The 20,093-nt window shown below is 40.6% G+C and overlaps 1 protein-coding gene across 1 annotated transcript in view; it reads right to left on the bottom strand.

Moving 5' to 3' along the window:
- Positions 1-20,093, bottom strand: part of LOC115224872 (CTD nuclear envelope phosphatase 1) — a 67,178-nt gene that overhangs the window by 8,049 nt on the left and 39,036 nt on the right. The window contains exon 3 of the mRNA XM_029795826.2: positions 4,736-4,854. Within this exon, the coding sequence (XP_029651686.1) occupies positions 4,736-4,854 (119 nt within the window). The remainder of the gene's footprint in view (positions 1-4,735; positions 4,855-20,093) is intronic.

Below are 20,093 nucleotides of genomic sequence, written 5' to 3' on the forward strand. Positions count from 1 at the left end.
ACAAAGTGGGGGCAGGATGTGATGTATAACAAAGTGGAGGTAGGATGTGATGTATGACAAAGTAGGGGCAGGATGTGATGTATAACAAAGTGGAGGTAGGATGTGATGCATGACAAAGTGGGGGTAGGATGTGATGCATGACAAAGTGGGGGCAGGATGTGATGTATAACAAAGTGGAGGCAGGATGTGATGTATAACAAAGTGGGGGTAGGATGTGATGCATGACAAAGTGGGGGCAGGATGTGATGTATAACAAAGTGGGGGTAGGATGTGATGCATGACAAAGTGGGGGCAGGATGTGATGCATGACAAAGTGGGGGCAGGATGTGATGTATAACAAAGTGGGAGTAGGATGTGATGCATGACAAAGTGGGGGTAGGATGTGATGCATGACAAAGTGGGGGTAGGATGTGATGCATGACAAAGTGGGGGCAGGATGTGATGTAATGCAAAGAAATGGGGAAGGGGTGTAATGTATAACAGAGAGGTGATCAGGGGAAGTTGGATACAGAGTATGACAAAGGCATGGCAGGCGTTAGATGTGATGGCTGAGAAAGATAAGGGGACAGAAGGTGGATGTAATGTAGTACAAAAACATGGGAGCAGAGCAGACATAATAGATGTAATGTATGAGGAACTTATCTAACAGCAGCCTACACCTCCAGTCAACAATCTTTAAAAAAAAAGGTAGGGAGGTTACATTAAATAATGTAGTCCTAGGTACACTATATCTGAAATAAAAGAGGGGACGATTGTGACTAGAACATCCCTGATTACACAAGATTTCCAGGGTCTGGACTGAATATGGCTAAAAACAAGCAATGCCCAAATACCGTATTTGGAGGCGTAAAAAATACTCAGGCTACTTAGACAGACCCCAATTTCAGTAGAGCATATTTTGTTGTTGTTGTTGTTTAACGTCTGCTTTCCCTGCTGGCATGGGTTGGACAGTTTGATTGAGGACTGGCGGGGCAGATGGCTGCACCAAACTCCAATCTTGATCTGGCAGAGTTTCTACAGCTGGATGCCCTTCCTAACGCCAACCATTCTGTGAGTGTAGTGAGTGCTTTTACATGCCACCAGCATGAAGGCCAGTCAGGTGGTACTGGCAACGGCCACGCTTGAAATGTTGTTTTTTACGTCCTGATACAAATTTTTTTTCCTTTCATACATTTAGCTTTACCCTGTAAGTTACACCCCCAGGTATTTTTGTTTAGTATAAATAGTATAAAATAGTATGTCTTATACATCGGTCATTACAGTATACATTACCACCATCATCGTTTAATGTTCGTTCAGGTGAAAAAATATTTGAGTGCATTCAAGTGTATGGGAAGGCTAGGGTGATATCCTGAGACATTTCTTTTTTCAGAAACAAAATGCATGATATACCATAAAATATGGTATAAAACTCTGTGTGATCTTTATATCCAACTTAGCATGGATGTTTTATTAGAACACTGAATACTACATAATTAGCCTTGGGTGATCCTCTCATACAGGTGTCAGTGTATAAAACCACACTATCTCTGTTTGTGCTTTTATGCATTAAAAGCCAACACGAGAGGATCTCTCGAGGCTGGGAATGCAGTATTCGGTGTTCTAACAAAGACATCCAGCTTTAATTGGATATAAAGATTGCTTTTTGATATTTTAGACTGCTTCCTTCGCTAATAATTACTGAATATATATATAGGACACCATGATAAATCATTAGCTACTATACGCATTTTTTTTCTCTCCTTGTTTTTTTCTGTGTATCTTTCTGTCAAAGAGTGTTGGCTTGAAACGTAAAAGACTTTTTCTATTTCTGAGTGCCATACTAATACATTTGTTTGTTTTGTACACCACCTGCCTTCGTCTTTTGTTTATTTTCGTAAACTTACCCTTGATATATATATATATATATATATACACGCATACATACACACACACAACAGATTTGATGGCATAAAAGACGCATATGAAATGCACCCCAATTTCAGCTCCTCATATTTTGGGGGAAAAAAAGTTTTTCATGCATTAAAGCTTATGGGACCGGAGGTGGTTTTTAGGGACATTTTTTTCTTTTTTTTTTGAAAAAAAAACATGCATCTTTTATGCATCGAATATGATAGTTATTTCTCTCTCTCTCACCATCCACCCTGTCACCATACCATGCTGCACACTGCAAACCCCCCACAGCCACCACCTCTGCCTGATTCTGCTGTGATGTAACCGAACAAACACACACACACACACATCTCTTCCTTCATCAGTAATGTTGTTAACTGATGCAACAATGGTATTCGCACATTTATGACATGTCGGGTTACATAAGAACCGAACGGGCATCTTGCCAGATAATTAGCAACTACAAGGATACAATGGGATGGCGGCGGAGGGGGGGGTGAAAGAGAGGGCGAGGGAAAGTCAAAGGTGGAAGGAAGAGAGAGAGAGAGAGAAAGAGAATGGAATAAAAGGAATCCAGTTATTTGAGAAGAACGGTAAGAAGATGATTGTTTCTCAGTAAATAACCTTGACTGATGAGGAATTACTTTCGGTTGGCTCAGTGGCTCCATCAGAATCAGCCGATCGGTCGGTTGGTATGTGAAGGGTGTTGTTTACCAAACTACAATCGGTGGTAAGCAGATCTGTGGTATTTATTACAGGGGTGTAGGGTGGCATCCGGGGGGGGGGGACTCGGCTATAGTTAACAGCAATGGTTGTTGTTGTTGTTGTTGTAGTAGCTGAACCGACTAAAGACGTACATGTGTTGTGCGTAACGACAGAATCACTAGTTCAGTAGATTCTGTTGTCGCTAGAAAAACACTTACTTCCATAGATTACATACACACACACGTACATATAAATATATACGTACACTACAAGGCAGTGGGTGCCCCAGCATGGCCACAGCCTAATGAGCGAAACAAGAAAAACATTATAAAAATATACACACATACGTACATGTATAAACACAAGCACACACTTATACACACATTTATACATACACAAACACAAGCATACATATACACATGCTACATTTGATGACGTAAGTATATTGGATGCACCCCAATTCCAGCAGCGCATATTCAAGAAACAAAGATTTTAGTGTGCAGAAGTCTATGAGAGGCCCAACTTCATAAATAGGATCTGGTGTGATGTTTTGAGACATTCTTTTTTTTTAGGGAAAAAACTCAATCACATGTCATCCAACATGGTATCTCTTTACTCTTTTACTCGTTTCAGTCATTTGACTGCAGCCATGCTGGAGCACCGCCTTTAATCGAGCAAATCGACCCCAAGACTTATTCTTTGTAAGCCTAGTTCTTATTCTATCGGTCTCTTTTGCCAAACCACTAAGTTACAGGGACGTAAACACACCAGCATCGTTTGTCAAGTGATATTGGGGGGGGGGGACAAACACAGATGCACAAACACATACACATGTATATACATATATACATATATACGACGGGCTTCTTTCAGTTTCCGTCTACCAAATCCACTCACAAGGCTTTTGTCGCTATATTAATTTATTGACAGTAAAACATCATAATTTTAATTCTTCATTCTAAGTGGCCTGACATATATATATATATATATATATATATATCATCATCACCATCGTCATTAACTTCCGTTGTCCATGAGGGCATGGATTGCACAATTTGACTGGGCTGATACGCTGGAAGGCTGCGCCAGGTTCCCGTCTGATTTGGCATGGTTTTCTACGGCTGGGTGCCCTTCTTAATGCCAACCACTCCGAGAGTGTAGTGGGTGCTTTTACGTGCCACTAGCACGGGTGCCATTTGCATGACACCAGTATCTGCCACGACTGCGATTTCTTGAGAACAATTTTTCTTAGTGGTCAGACCATATGGGGTCTTCCTCTAGCATATTAGGAATCCACCTGGTGGTCATTCCTCTTATTTGTATGTCATATAATTTTTCTGAATCTTCAGATTTTTTTAAATATGCCAGGCCACTGGTTTAAATTGATATCAATTTCTACCCTCATTATTTAACTTTAGATATATATATATACCGGAGTAAACACATAAATGTGAAACAAGGTGGAAAAAAGAGTACTCAAATACCAGTGGTAGAGTAATATGCTTTATTCAAAGCAGCAGAAAATTCAACAAAACCTGTTACTCTGAGTTTCCAGCAAAAACTGTCCGATGAATGGCAACGGGAAACTCAGAGTAACAGGTTTTGTTGAATTTTCTGCTGCTTTAAATAAAGTGTATATCTATATATGTTAGTTAGTTAGTTAATTTTGGCTCAAAAGCAAATAGCAAGGCCATGTAGGGGGACATGGAGTTAAGTACAAGGTGGTGTTCATGTAAAGAGTTCAGGCCACTTGAGGTCAAGGGAGACTTTGAACAAAGCGGTCGTCGGCATCTTCACCATCTCGTCTGGCAGCTTGTTCCACGGATCCGCAAACCGGACGGAGAAATCCCCTCTCCTTCGATTGAGATGAAACCGTCGCAGATAGAGCTTTTCGGAATGACCCCGCAACCGACGCTCTGGAGCAGGAGTGAAGAACAGCTCTTTCGAGAGGTTACACTTTCCGCTTATGATGTTGTGAGCGAGAATGAGATCACCACGGCGGCGGCGTTTTTCTATATATATATATATATATAATTTTTAATAAGCAGTGACTCAAGAGCCAATTAAAAGTGTGTGTGTGGGTGTGTGGTGTGCAGGTAAAAACGACAAGCAATTCCCTTTACTCAGTGCCACTTACCTTTAATACAAAGTCTGGTGGAGTCCCTGGTTTCACTGTTTGACGTAAAACTCCATCATGGTGGGAGTGGATTAAAGTTTCATCAAGATCCAATACTAAGGTCTTTCGTTTCAGCATACCTGCAACAATAAATTGGGGAGTTAGCATCTACAGCGCTGGATTCACCATTAAGCAAAATAAGCACGTGCTTAGGCCATCAAGGGAAGGAAGGGGGGGGGCGCCGCCAAAGAAATGGTAAATGGTCTACGGCACAAAAGAAATCACTCTCAACTTGCTAAAATAATATTTGAGATGCCTTTATCTCTACTAAGTATAGATGCAGATGTGCAGATGCGTAAACCTCCACCAAGGCAACACCAACGTCCTCACAATTATGATTTTGCATAAGCCTCTGAGCAGGTGTGACCAAGCTTTTGGCAAAATTTGATGCAGATTTTCTGCTCAACTTTCTCTGTTATGGTCCATGCGACGATCACACACTACACACCTTCCTTCCAAGCACTGCTGTAAACAGCAGAAGTGAGGTAGAACATTAAAACTTAATGCACGTGCACAGCAGAGCTCAAGGTCAATCTGTGCCAAGGGGCTTCACTCTGTTACTATGGCAACAATCTGGATATTTATTGATCGGACCATGGATATATTCTTTTACTCATTTCAGTCATTTGACTGCAGCCATGCTACAGCAATGCCTTGAAAGGTATTAGTCAAACAAATCAACCCCAGGACTTATTCTCTGTAAGCCTAGTACTTATCCTATTAGTTTCTTTTGTCAAACCACTAAGTTACAGGGAAGTAAACACACCAATACCGGTTGTCAAGCAGTGATGGAGGTACAAACACAGATACATAAATTACATATATATATATATATATAGTTAAAGTTAATCCAAACAAGAAAACACAAAAAAACACAACAACGCGAGGACGTGGAACAAATATAGTATTATTGGACACTCAGGGAAGAAGGAGGGTTTAACGTTTCGAGCGGAGCTCTTCGTCGGAAACATAGTAGAAGGGAAGACAGAGGGAAAAAAAAAATCGCCAATGGTACACACGAGGTCACATTTTGATATATATATATATATATATACATATACACACACACACACACACACACGACAAACTTCTTTCAGTTTTCGTTTACCAAATCACAAGGCTTTGGTTGGCCCAAGGCTATAGTAGAAGACACTTGTCCATGGTGCTATGCAGTGGGACTGAACCTGGAACCATGTGGTCAGAAAGCAAGCTTCTTACCACAGCCATGCCTGCACCTATTATATATGTATATGTGTGTGTGTGTGTGTGTGTGTGTATCGCCACTTAAACATAAATGCTTTTTTAGAACAAACTGTACTCCAGTAGTTACCATGAGAGAAATTTTCATATTGGCATTTTTGGAGCAAAATGCACTCTTGCTTATGAACGCTATAAATACACTTATGCCTCTCTGTGTGTGTGTGTTGTGGTGGTGGTGGTGGTGGTGGTGGTGGGAATGTTAGTGGTGGAAATGGCTTTGGTAGTGACTGACAGTGTCAGATGTAATTGTGGAAAGGAAGTGGGGGAAGAGCATGTAGGGATGGGTGGTGGATGGCCCGTGGACTCTCAAATGTAGATGACACAGCAATATCAGAAATCAGGTTGGGGCAGAGAGAGGGGGGAGGGGGACAGGGTTTTACCAGGTAACACCCTCCCCATTAACATCACCACCAGCAAAGTGGGAAGTACAATATATATATATATTATATATATATAATTTCAACAATTGAATCTTGAAACGTACGTTCTCGAATAACCTTAGCATTTGATTTTTCGATGTCCTTACCCCCAAACTTTTGTGAGTTGAATTAAGCAAACACTATATATGAGAGAGATTTTCTTTAAGTATTAGAAATAGCTTTAAAAAAGTTTTTTAGCTGCTATTTCTAATGAGTTCAGTATGCGGCAAAGTAATTTATTTTACTAAGCCCTTTTATATAATGTAATAATATATATATATATATATTATATATATATATATATATATATATAATATATATATATATAGAGAGAGAGAGAGGAGAGAGAGAGAGAGAGCAATAAGAAAGTGGAGGGGATCAATAGGTGGTTCATCAACTTTTAGACATTATATTATGTCAAAAATAAACATACTGACATAATATAATGTCTAAAAGTTCATGAACCACCTGTTGATCCCCTCCATTTTCTTATTGCTCTATAAATTAATGGTAAAATATCTCTTTACCTTCACCCATTTAGTACACTCAGTAATGTAATTGCAAGGCAATAAAAAAAACACTTGTGTATTAATAATTGGGTATTCTACCAGCAGTATACTGGATGGATATTATCCCTTAGTGGGTTGGATTCACAACCTCTAACTTTCTTGGAATTATGTGTATATATATATATATATATATATTCTTTTATTCTTTTATTTGTTTCAGTTATTTTGATTGCGGCCATGCTGGAGCACCACCTTTAGTCGAACAAATCGACCCCAGGACTTATTCTTTGTAAGCCCAGTATTTATTCTATCGGTCTCTTTTGCCGAACCGCCAAGTTAAGGGGACGCAAACACATCAGCATCGGTTGACAAGCGACGTTTGGGGGACAAACACAGACATACAAACATATATGCATATATATATATACGACGGGCTTCTTTCAGTTTCCGTCTACCAAATCCACTCACAAGGCTTTGGTCAGCCCAAGGCCATAGCAGAAGACACTTGCCTAAAGTGCTCCACAGTGGGACTGAACCCGGAACCATGTGGTTGGTAAGCAAGCTACTTACCACACAGCCACTCCTACACCTATATATATATATGACTAATCCTTCAAAACAGGTAGTACACCCACTCTGACTGAAGTAGGGTGATAGAGTGTGTGTGTGTATTTATATATATATAACAAAAAAACATTGTCACCTGTCACAACAACAACCACCAAACAAGGCTTTGACAGCTGTTTACAAAAGTTGTAATTCTTTTGTTCTGTACTGCTTACACTAAGGGCAAGGGACTATTAAATCTCTCCCTATTATCCTTAAAATAAGGACCACAACATCTACCAATCAGAAGATCTCAATATAGACACCTGATCTTAACCCCTTTAGCATTTAAACCAGCCATATCCAACCAAAGTGTTCTTCCTGCTTTGTGTTCAAACTGGCCACATCTGGCCTCTTACACCTACTCTACAATGCAATTTCAAAAATATACAAACACACCATCAACATCTTGAGATAATGTATGGTTAATTCGTAACAAACACCATCCGATCGTGGCCGTTTGCCAGCCTTGCCTCGCCTCCGTGCTGGTGGCACATAAAAAGCACCATCCGAGCGTGGCCGTTCACCAGCCTCGTCTGGCACCTGTGTCGGTGGCACTTAAAAAGCACCCACTACACTCACGGAGTGGTTGGCGTTAGGAAGAGCATCCAGCTGTAGAAACACTGCCAGATCAGACTGGAGCCTGGTGCAGCCTTCAGGCTTCCCAAACCCCAGTTGCACCGTCCAACCCATGCCAGCATGGAAAGTAGAGGTTAAACGATGATGATGATGAAGTATTGCCATTTGAGAGAATAATTTGAAAGCTTAAAGGGTCAATATAACAACCAAATAAAGTCCTGGGGTCGATTTGCTTGACTAAAGGCGGTGCTCCAGCATGGCCGCAGTCAAATGACTGAAACAAGTAAAAGAGAGTAAAGAGTATATATATATATATATATATATATATATACTCATACAGTAACACCTGACTTTATGAAGACCCACGTTACAAGATCCTGGGTTTACGAGTTTTATTTTTCAAGCTCAAGATCCAAATATTGAACGAAGTTCACAAGTTTCTTCTCCCATAACAAATGCTTCTGTGTGTTACCGAGAAATCTACAGAGAGCAAAAAAGAAGCTTCTTCTAAGCAGACAACTCTAGACCTGTTTTTAAAAAAGACATCTATGAGTCCGTCCATGAGTGCTTGTGAATCGATGATCGTGTCTACAAGTGATGATTTGCACAAGTCTAGTGCGAGGGAAAGTGATTCAGAAATCATCATCATCATCGTTTAACGTCCGTTCTCCATGTTAGCATGGGTTGGACAGTTCGATCGGGGATCTGGGAAGCCAGAAGGCTGCACCAGGCTCCGGTCTTTTCTGGCAATATTTCTACAGCTGGATGCCCTTCCTAACGCCAGCATTATAATAATAATAATAATAATAATAATAATAATAATATTTTTTCATTATAAATGATCTTGACATTCTTTTTACTTTACATAAAATATTCTTTACATTCTACTGTAGTTTTATTACCATTTATTTACGAGTATTATAAATTCTACAGGTAAAATATTTTTCTGGCCGGGGAGGGGGGCGAATTATGGTTTATAACATTGCTACTATTTTGTTTTTTTATTTAGTTTCAGCTCACGAGCTGTGGCCATGCTGGGGCACTGCCATTATGGGAAATTATTGCTCTGCTTTACAAGTGGTCTTCAGGGGTGGGGTGGGAACAAATTAACTTGTATATCAAGACATTACTCTGTGTGTGTGTGTGCCCACCCATTCCCCATCCTGTGCGCTGCTTGACAACTGGCGCCTGTGTTTAACCCTAACTTAGTGTTTCTACAAAAGAGACCGGAAGCAGCAAGCCTTAAAAAGCTAAGTACCGGGGTTGACAGATTCAACTGAAAATTCAAGGTGGTGCCCCAGCATGGCCGTAGTCTAATGACTGAAATAAGTAAAAGAGAGAAGAAAGACATGGATGTATAGGCGCAGGAGTGGCTGTGTGGTAAGTAGCTTGCTAACCAACCACATGGTTCCGGGTTCAGTCCCACTGCGTGGCACCTTGGGTAAGTGTCTTCTGCTATAGCCCTGGGCCGACCAATGCCTTGTGAGTGGATTTGAGAGACGGAAACTGAAAGAAGTCTGTCGTATATATGTATATATATATATGTGTGTGTGTGTGTATGTTTGTGTGTCTGTGTTTGTCCCCCTAGCATTGCTTGACAACCGATGCTGGTGTGCTTACGTCCTGGGCTTACAAAGAATAAGTCCCGGGGTCGATTTGCTCGACTAAAGGCGGTGCTCCAGCATGGCCGCAGTCAAATGACTGAAAAGAGTAAAAGAGAGTATCAAAGGTGTGGTCGTTGAAGCCGCTAGAAAGAGCAGCCAAATCTCTTTCTACTGTCTTGAAACAAAAAGAAAAACGAAAAGACAAGAGATAGTCACTGGTTGGGTGAAATTGTGAGAAAGATGGGAGTTGATGGTGAATGCTTCAAGGTTTTATAAAATCTAAATGTGGCAGCTGGAGTGGGGGGGGTAAGATGAAGATGGAGGAAACATAGCAGAGGATTGGGGAGGGGGTGGATTTAAAAGGAGGAGGCTGGGGAAGGTGGGGAGGGGTGTTATAAAAGCCAGATGAAGTAAGAGTGTAGAGGTGCCTGGGGGTGGAGGGGATTAAGCTATGGCTTGAGAGAGATGAAAGGAGGTGAGAGAGGTGGTCCAAGACCCAGTCTCAGTAGAATGGAATGTGGTAGCAGAGGAGTGAGGGGGGAGGGGGTACAGCCTACTTACCCCCCCCCCCCGTCACCACCACAGCTGCTGCTTGTAAGGCTACCATCTAAGCCATTTACTGCCCACCACCACCACCGCCATCACCATACTATCTGCCGATGCCCCGCCCCCCCACAGGCAACCATCCCCTCACCTCTGGTACCAGGGTGAATGGGGTGGGTGGGTAGGTAGGTAGATGGTTACACAGACCAGCTCCTTGTGTCCTTTATCACAGAGATAAGAAGAAGAAGAAAAAAAAACACTTTCTCCCTTCTATGCAAAGTTGTAAACAGCAGGATTGGTGGGTCCACCCAGACAGACAGACAGTGAGAGGGGGAAGACAGAGACGAAGGGGGCTACATGTCTGCAGAACACACAACCACACACACACACACACAAGTAACTTCTGCCATCATCACTAACCCCCACCTAGTCACTCTTCAAATATGAGTTAATTTATAAACTTTGCTGTGTGTGTGCACACGCACACACACACATATATATATATATATATATATAAAACAAAACAGGGAAGTGGAAATTTGCAGATTTACTGTGATTTACCCTCCCTTTAAATCTGTGTGTGTATACATATGCCTAGGCTGTGTGGTAAGTAGCTTGCTTACCAACCACATGGTTCCAGGTTCAATCCCACTGCATGGCACCTTGGGCAAGTGTCTTCTACTATAGCCTCGGGCTGACCAAAGCCTTGTGAGTGGATTTGGTAGACAGAAACTGAAAGAAGCCCACTGTATATATATAGCTTGCTTACCAACCACATGGTTCCAGGTTCAATCCCACTGCATGGCACCTTGGGCAAGTGTCTTCTACTATAGCCTCGGGCTGACCAAAGCCTTGTGAGTGGATTTGGTAGACGGGAAACTGAAAGAAGCCCACTGTATATATATATTGCTACCAACCACATGGTTCCAGGTTCAATCCCACATGGCACCTTGGACAAGTGTCTCTACTATAGCCTCGGGTCGACCAAAGCCTTGTGAGTGGATTTGGTAGACAGAAAACTGATGAGCCTGTCGTATATATGTAAATATGTGTGTGTTGTGTGTGTTATTTTTGTGTTGTGTGTTGTGTTTGTCCCCATAGCATTGCTTGAAAACCGATGCTGGTGTGTTTATGTCCCTGTCACGTAGCGGGTTCGGCAAAAAAAGACCGATAGAATAAGTACTGGGCTCACAAAGAATAAGTCCGGGGTTGATTTGCTCGACTAAAGGCGGTGCTCCAGCATGGCCGCAGTCAAATGACTGAAACAAGTAAACAAGTAAAAGAGAGAGTAAAGAGAGAATATATGTGTGAGTGTGTGTGTATGTGTAACTGTGTATGTGTAACTATGTGTATGTGTGTGAGTGTGTATATATATATATTATTCTTTCCATTTCAATGTCCACTTGCATGAGTCAAGTAAAATTTGCTGAGGCAGCTTTTCTGTAGCCCTTCTGTCACCAACCAAGGTAAATATTTCCCCAGAACCAGACTGGTTTCCACAGAATTTTGGAAATGAGTAACACTCATTTCTAACAATTATGCAATGTTAAGACAAGAAACACACACAAAAGCTTCTTTCAGTTTCATTGCACATTGTGTGTGTGTGGTGTGTGTGTGTGTACATATGTGTGAGTGTGTTTCCTGATTTTGATATCGCGTGATTGTTGTAAATGAATGTCATTCCTTTTCAACGTTGTGGGAAAATACACACATACGGAGGATTGAGCGTAGCTGTGTGGTTAAGAAATTCACTTCACAACCATGAGGTTTTAGTTTCAGTTCCCGTTGTGTGGACACCTTGGGCAAGTACCTTCTATTATAGCACCAGATCAACCAATTACTTGTAAGTGGATTTAGTAGATGGAAAATGTGTGGAAGCCCATCACATATATATATCATCATCATCGTTTAGCGTCTGCTTTCCATGCTAGCATGGGTTGGACAGTTCAACTGGGGTCTGGGAAGCCAGAAGGCTGCACCAGGCCCAGTCTGATCTGGCAATGTTTCTACAGCTGGATGCCCTTCCTAACGCCAACCACTCCGAGAGTGTAGTGGGTGCTTTTTACATGCCACCGGCACAGGTGCCAGATGAGGCTGGCAAACGGCCACGATCGGATGGTGCTTTTTACGTGCCACCGGCCATATATATATATATATACACACACACACATGCAAAATACAGTATGTATAAGAATATATAAGATATATTTAAAGTATCTAAAATAACAGTTTTTAAACCTTTTGATGTGGGATTTTAAACAGATGTGGATGCACAGCAAATAAAGAATATGTGTGTATATGCATGATTGTGTGTGTATGTGTGCATGCATATATATACACACACACCCATATGTATATGCACATGTGTGTGTGTGTGTGTATATATATATGTATGTATATACATATGTGTATGTATGTACATACATTTATACAGACATAGACACACACACGCACATATATCTAATAAGGACTCTGTTAAAGATAAAGAGACAAGATTAATGTTGTCTGTTTGGGTAGTTCTGGTGTGTAGATGGAATTCTAATCTGCTGATAGCGACAGCTTGCGTAGCACCAACAACAACAACAACAACCGTCCTCAACTGAACCAAAAACTCTTCTTTGAGGACAAACGCAGTTGCTGTTTTGTTTATCTCAAACATGAGGTTAAAGTTCAGGCCGTGAAATCCATGCAGTATCAGTTGTCACTTTTGTTGTTGTTGTTGCTGTTTCACACAACTCTGCATTCTTCTACGCAACTCAAAAACATTGTTGCTCTCTCACTTTCAAAAACAACAACAAACTAGAGGCACAGTCTACAGCCATGTGGTTAACAAGCTAGCTTTTCACCCACATGGTTTCAGGTTCAATCCCACTGCGCTGTACTTTGAACAAGGACCTTCTCCTATAGCCTAACTTGTAAATTTGGTGCACGGAAACTATGTTGAAGCCTTCTATGTGCGGACACACTTTTTGCTGCCATGCCTTAAGGAATTTCAGTAGAAACAAATCAACCTCAGGACTTATTTCTGTTTTTTAAGCATGATACTTATTCTATTGGTCTCTTTTGTCAAACTACTAAGTTATGGGGACATAAACACACCAACACCAGTTATTAAACAGTGGTGCGGAAGACACACACACACACATATTATATATCACTAATTGACTTATATGATATCTATTTCCCATTGTCCATTATCACATTATTTCCTTCATCCATGGGCCTAATAATTTCACCTAAACTTAATAAATAAATAAATGTCTTATTTTTATTTGTCATCTTAATTTTTTTTATTATTCTTTTATTCCCAATGAGTTTACACCTTCATTAACACTACAAATTTTTAAATTTCAATTAATATTAAGGGCATCTATTTCTAGCCCCATTATAACGAGGTAAGCCCTAAATCTCCCCTCACCTCTTGTAGTATCACACTCACTCTAATTCAAGATCTTCATTATCTTTCACAACCACTTTATTACCATCCTAGCCCCATCCCTCCCACTCTGGCCAGGTCAGCAGTGGTGGTCAGCTAGAGGATGAAAGTATCTGACATCTCCTCTTCCCTGTTCCTCTATCCATCTGTATACATCCCCTAACCTCTGTTGACAGACTTGTCCTCACTATACCTATTTCTTTACTACCCACAAGGAGCTAAACACAGAGGGGGCAAACAAGGCCAGACAAACAGATTAAGTCAACGGTTTACATCGACCCCAGTGCGTAACTGGTACTTAATTTATCGACCCCGAAAGGATGAAAGGCAAAGTCGACCTCGGCGGAATTTGAACTCGGAACGTAACGGCAGATGAAATATGGTTACACATTTCGCCCGGCGTGCTAACGGTTCTGCCAGCTCGCCGCCTATACCAACCAGTCTATATCCATTCCAGTGCATCTTACCCTTCTGTCTCTCATTCACTCCCTATTCAAAAAGGTAACCCGTATCTTCCACCATTCCTTGCCATGGATCCTCATCAGACATTCTCGTTTGAAACTGTTAACGGACCCTATCTATAACTCTATTGTGTATTAAAATAATAATAATAATAATAATTGTGTACAGTGCTCAGGTGCACTACAACTCATCTAAAGTGTATATATAATCAGGTGTAGTTTTGGCGGATTTCGGAAAGCATGAGGGCCTTAAAGGATGCAGTGTCATGGCAGTCAACAACTGACGCAGGCAGTTTATTCCATGCTTCAGCAACTCTGAGCGTGAAAAAATGCTTCCGAAAGTCATGGGAGCTGTGTTGTTTTCTGACTTTGTAGGCATGTCCACGTGTGTTAGACACATGGAGATCAAAAAGGTGTTCAGTGTTGTTGTTGTTGGTGAGGTGGTTAATAACTTTGTGGGTGTTTACCAAGTCCATCGCCAGACGCCGGAGCTTCAGTGAATCCATGCCCAGGGAAACAAAGCGCTCAGAGTATGGTAGGTGTCTGATGGAGGGTATGCGTTTGGTTGCACGTCTCTGGACAGATTCCAGGAGGTCAATGTTCTGAGCAAGATAGGGGTTCCAAACTGATGATGCGAAATTCATGGAACTGCGTAACACAGGGGTAGGGAAGCAGATGAGGGTAAGCAACAGGGAGGGCATCCATCTGTAGAAAATCCATCTCAACAAATTCCATCTGACCCATGCGGGGAATGGAAAAGTAGACAAGAACAATGACAAATGTATTGTGTGTGTGTCTCCTTGGCTTGGCATCACTTGATAAGCTGTAAATGCGTGAATCCATCGGACAAGTGGTATTCTTTATTTCCAGTCTCACTTGAAAAACAAGTCCGGTCATAGGGAAATATTTTCCCAATTGGAAACAATAAGCAAGAACTGGCAACAACAACAAGAGCATCCGGCAACCATTAAAAAACAAAATTTCAAAAAAATTCTTTTTTTTTAAATTGGCCTCAGGAGACATTAAACAATGGTGATGATGATCTAAGCCAGGGGCTCACAACCGGGGTCCACAAATAAAAAAATTGTAATTTGTGAGTCCATATACTCTTTACTCTTTTACTTGTTTCAGTCGTTTGACTGTGGCCATGCTGGAGCACCACCTTTTAGTCGAGCAAATCGACACCAGGACTTATTCTTATGTAAGACCAGTACTTATTCTATCAGTGTCTTTTGCCAATCGCTAAGTTACGAGGACGTAAACACACCAGCATCGGTTGTCAAGCGATGTTGGGGGGGACAAACATAGACACACAAACACACACACATACATACATATATATATACATATATACGACAGGCTTCTTTCAGTTTCCGCCTACCAAATCCACTTACAAGGCATTGGTCAGCCCGGGGCTATAGTAGAAGATACTTGCCCAAGATGCCATGCAGTGGGACTGAACCCAGAACCATGTGGTTGGTTAGCAAGCTACTTACCACACAGCCACTCCTGCGCCTATAAATTTTATTTACTAGAAAGAGGTACCTGTATTTATTGATCTTTTCAAGATTTCTATTTGGAATTTATGTTATGAATACAACGAAATTGTTTCAGGGTTTGCTTTAATGGACCGTTACTATACTAAAACAAATATTTTATTTCAAAAATTTACACGTGCATATATATATATGGGGTCCACAGATGAAAAGATTGCTTCAGGGGTTCCACAAGCAAAATAAGGTTGAGAACCTCTGATCTAAACAAAATATCAGAACAAAACCCATTAAATCTCTCTATATATATAAAGCTGAAGTTGTCTGTGTATGGCAGGTTTGGTAGCCTTCAACTAACACTATCTCCTCCGATACCTTGCGGCACAAGTTGACCAAAATTGAGAGTATGATCGAAGAAAGCTTGCTCTTCATTCCTTGGAAGATAAAATTCAAATCGGACCATGTTAAAACCAAAAATTATTTACATCAAAAAGGTGCTTTTTTTCTATGAAAATCCCTATTTTTTACGATTTTTTTTTACTGCTGTGTCGCCATTTTTCAGTGTATTTCAACCAGAAAAATATTCACTTAAAGAGAATAACAAGCTACATAATGCAAAGTTTTTACTTTTCAAAAATTCCAATTCTAAAGGGTCGAAACAAACTCAAGCAACGCCGGGCGATACTGCTAGTTAGGAATAAAGAAACAAAATACATACATACAATAAATTACAATTTGGGAATATGATAATTCAGGTTATAACAAAAGACATCCCTGTATCATGAGGCACTTGAAATGACTCAAGTGTAATATTCTTATCTTATGCTCCCACTTTTAGACACCCACTTGAGATGACAGCAGAACATTTATAAACTCTCAGTCCAGTCTTTTTCATAATAGCTTCAGATTTAGTTTATTATGGCCATGGTCACCACCACTACCACCTCCTCCCCGTCCACCTAGCCAATCTTTACTCTTTTACTTGTTTCAGTCATTTGACTGCGGCCATGCTGGAGCACCGCTTTTAGTCGAGCAAATCGACCCCAGGACTTATTCTTTGTAAGCCCAGTACTTATTCTATCGGTCTCTTTTGCTGAACAGCTAAGTGACGGGGACGTAATCACACCAGCATCGGTTGTCAAGCAATGCTAAGCGGACAAACACAGACACAGAAACATATACATGCACATACATATATATATATATATATATATATATATATACGACAGGCTTCTTTTAGTTTCCGTCTACCAAATCCACTCACAAGGCATTGGTCGGCCCGGGGCTATAGCAGAAGACACTTGCCCAAGGTGCCACGCAGTGGGACTGAACCCGGAACCATGTGGTTGGTAGGCAAGCTACTTACCACACAGCCACTCCTACGCCTATTTTCTATAATCTATTACAATTCTATTTGGTTGGTTTGTCCATTCGCTTTTTGTCTCTTATTCGTATTTGTACTTTTGTTTGCCTCAGTTATCAGGCCGTGATCATGCTGGGGCACTATTCTTGAAGGGGCTTCGATGAATGAATCGACTAATGTACCCCACTACTTATTTTTGCTTTTTAATGTCCGACGTTCATTTTATCAGTCTCTTCTGCCGAACCTTTAAACTGTCGGGATACAAACAAACCAACACTGGTTGTCAAGCGGCAGCAAAAGGACAAATGCAAGCGTGTGTGTGTGTGTGTGTGTGCGTGTGAATAACAATCGATGGATAAGTCGTCAATTCCCTACAGCTGTTTCCAATTAATTTTTAATTGGTTAATGGAGACATCACATCGTTAGACAAAACCATTTTCAACATTTAGAAACATTAAAAAAATCAACAGCATATGCACCTTCAAGATTCTATGAGCCTTGCTCGTTATAGAATTAATTTGTGTATCATCATCATCATCGTTTAACGTCCACTTTCCATGCTAGCATGGGTTGGACGATTTGACTGAGGTCTGGCGAACCAGATGGCTGCACCAGGCTCCAATCTGATCTGGCAGGGTTTCTACAGCTGGATGCCCTTCCTAACGCCAACCACTCCGAGAGTGTAGTGGATGCTTTTACGTGCCACCGGCACGAGGGACAGTCGCGCGGTACTGGCAGCAGCCACGCTCAAATGGCGCTTTTTATGTGCCACCTGCACAGGAGCCAGTCCAGTGGCAATGCACCTTCAAGATTCTATAAGCCTTGCTGGTTATAGAATGAATTTGTGTCTGCATTTTGATTTTGACCTGACCCAGTGCCTTTGGTTCACTTTTACAGATACATATATATATATATATATATATATATTTATATATGAAGTAAAAGCTCTAGCATAATAAACATTATTAACCACATATACTCAAGTATATGTGCTTCGTATATTTCCAGTGGCTACAATAGTGTGGTGGAGTATATACACTCTCAGAATATCGGGTGTTAAAACACCTGAGTCATGGACAGATGAGGTAACTCACCTTTTATCCTGCTTGGGGGTGTTGGACACTGGTCATGGACTAGCTAGGTGACTTGCCCTCAATCCTGGCGGATACATGATGTTGACAAGCCACAAAAATATCAAAACATTAGTGTCCATCACTCCCAAATGGGACTGAAGGTGAGTTACCTCACCTGTCGATGACAGGTGTTTTAACAACCAATGCTTTAAGAGTGGATACACTCCACCACGCTATTGTAGCCACCGGAAAATACACAAAGCATACATGTTAAGTCTGTGTGGTTAATAATGGAGTCAAAGAGCTTCCACAAAGTTTCTGTCTACCAAATCCACTCACAAGTCATTGGTCAGTCTGTAACTGTAGTAAAAGACATTTCTTCAGAGTATCACACGGTGAAATTGAACCTGAAACCACAAGACTGCAAAGTGAATTTGCTTAACCACCTAATCATGCCAGAACCTCTTTAACCCTTTAGTGTTTGCATTATTCTGCCAAAATTAATCCTTTTTTATCCACATTGTTTTGAACTAATCAGGTATTATCTTGTAGCTATGAGATTATGATGGGGTAGCTGTTAATTTTTAAAACGATATTGTAGGGTTGGTGTGAGAGACCAGATCTGGCCAGTTTGACCATAAAACAGGCAGAATACTTTTGGCCGGATATGGCCGGTTTAAATGCTAAAGGGTTAAGCTGTTGTCTAACTGTTTCTCTGTCAATAATAGTTCAAACCAGGCAAGACAAACCTCTATGAGGCCAATCCTATCACTCCCTAAACAAATGCCCTTCCTGTCTTTAATATGAATTGATTTGACGATTGCAGTCCCAAACATAAGAGGACAACACATGCCTCTCCTTTCTTTTACTACTAAGATGAGATGGTCATGACTAGATTGTCAATTACATGATTCTTCAATTGACCATTTCTCTGGCTTGGGACAACACACACAGAGCAGGACAATCCAATGATAATATCACCACTGCTAATGACCAGAAACATTTCTTGCCAGCACCCATGTTGACATTAGACACAGACAAACTGGATCAAAATATGATGCAAACAGGGAATGTGTGGCAATCATCCTTTTCCCCATTGGCATTAGTAATGTGGGTGGTGAAGTTAAATAGCTACACCAAGGAATGAAAACCAGGCTACAAAGTTAAGTTGCTTACGGTTAGGCTTAACCAGACATCAACCCTTTTACTGCAGAAAGCGGTTTTAAATACCAAGCTTTTTTGTTTTTTGGAGAAGGTCATGTTTGGAACAATCTTCTGTTGAGACATGTCAAGTTTATTGAGGCAACATGACTTGCACAAAATAGCTTTTTTTTTATTTTTTTTTTAAATTTTTGGTATTTAGAATCATTACTGAAATAACCACGAGACTTAATTTTGCAGTTAAATGGTAAACATCTTTATAGCAGAAATCAGATCTATCCACCACTCAAAATTTCGTTACCCTTAAACTACAGAAACTAGTTTTATATGCCAATCTATTTTTTTTTTTGCTGAGGAACGGTCATGTTTGGAACAATTTTCTGTTGAAACATGTCAAGTTTATTGAAGGAATGTGATTTGCAGAAAATATTTTTTCAGTAGATATTTAACACCATAACTGCAGAAATCAGATACATCCATTCAAAATTTCATGGGAGAAGGTCATGTTTGGAACAATCTTCTGTTGAAACATGTCAAGTTTATTGAAGGAATGTGATTTGCAGAAAATATTTTTTCAGTAGATATTTAACACCATAACTGCAGAAATCAGATATATCCATTCAAAATTTCATGGGAGAAGGTCATGTTTGGAACAATTTGCTGTTGAAACATGTCGAGTTTATTGAAGGAATGTGACTTTCAGAAAATGCAAATTCTATTTTTTTTAGTAGAATGATGTTAAACATCGTTACTGCAATAAACAAAAAACTTAATTTTATAATTAAAGGGTCAAAGTGCTGGTGATTCAACCA

The sequence above is a fragment of the Octopus sinensis genome, linkage group LG26 (genome assembly GCF_006345805.1).
Source record: "Octopus sinensis linkage group LG26, ASM634580v1, whole genome shotgun sequence".
In the NCBI taxonomy this organism is placed as follows: domain Eukaryota; kingdom Metazoa; phylum Mollusca; class Cephalopoda; order Octopoda; family Octopodidae; genus Octopus; species Octopus sinensis.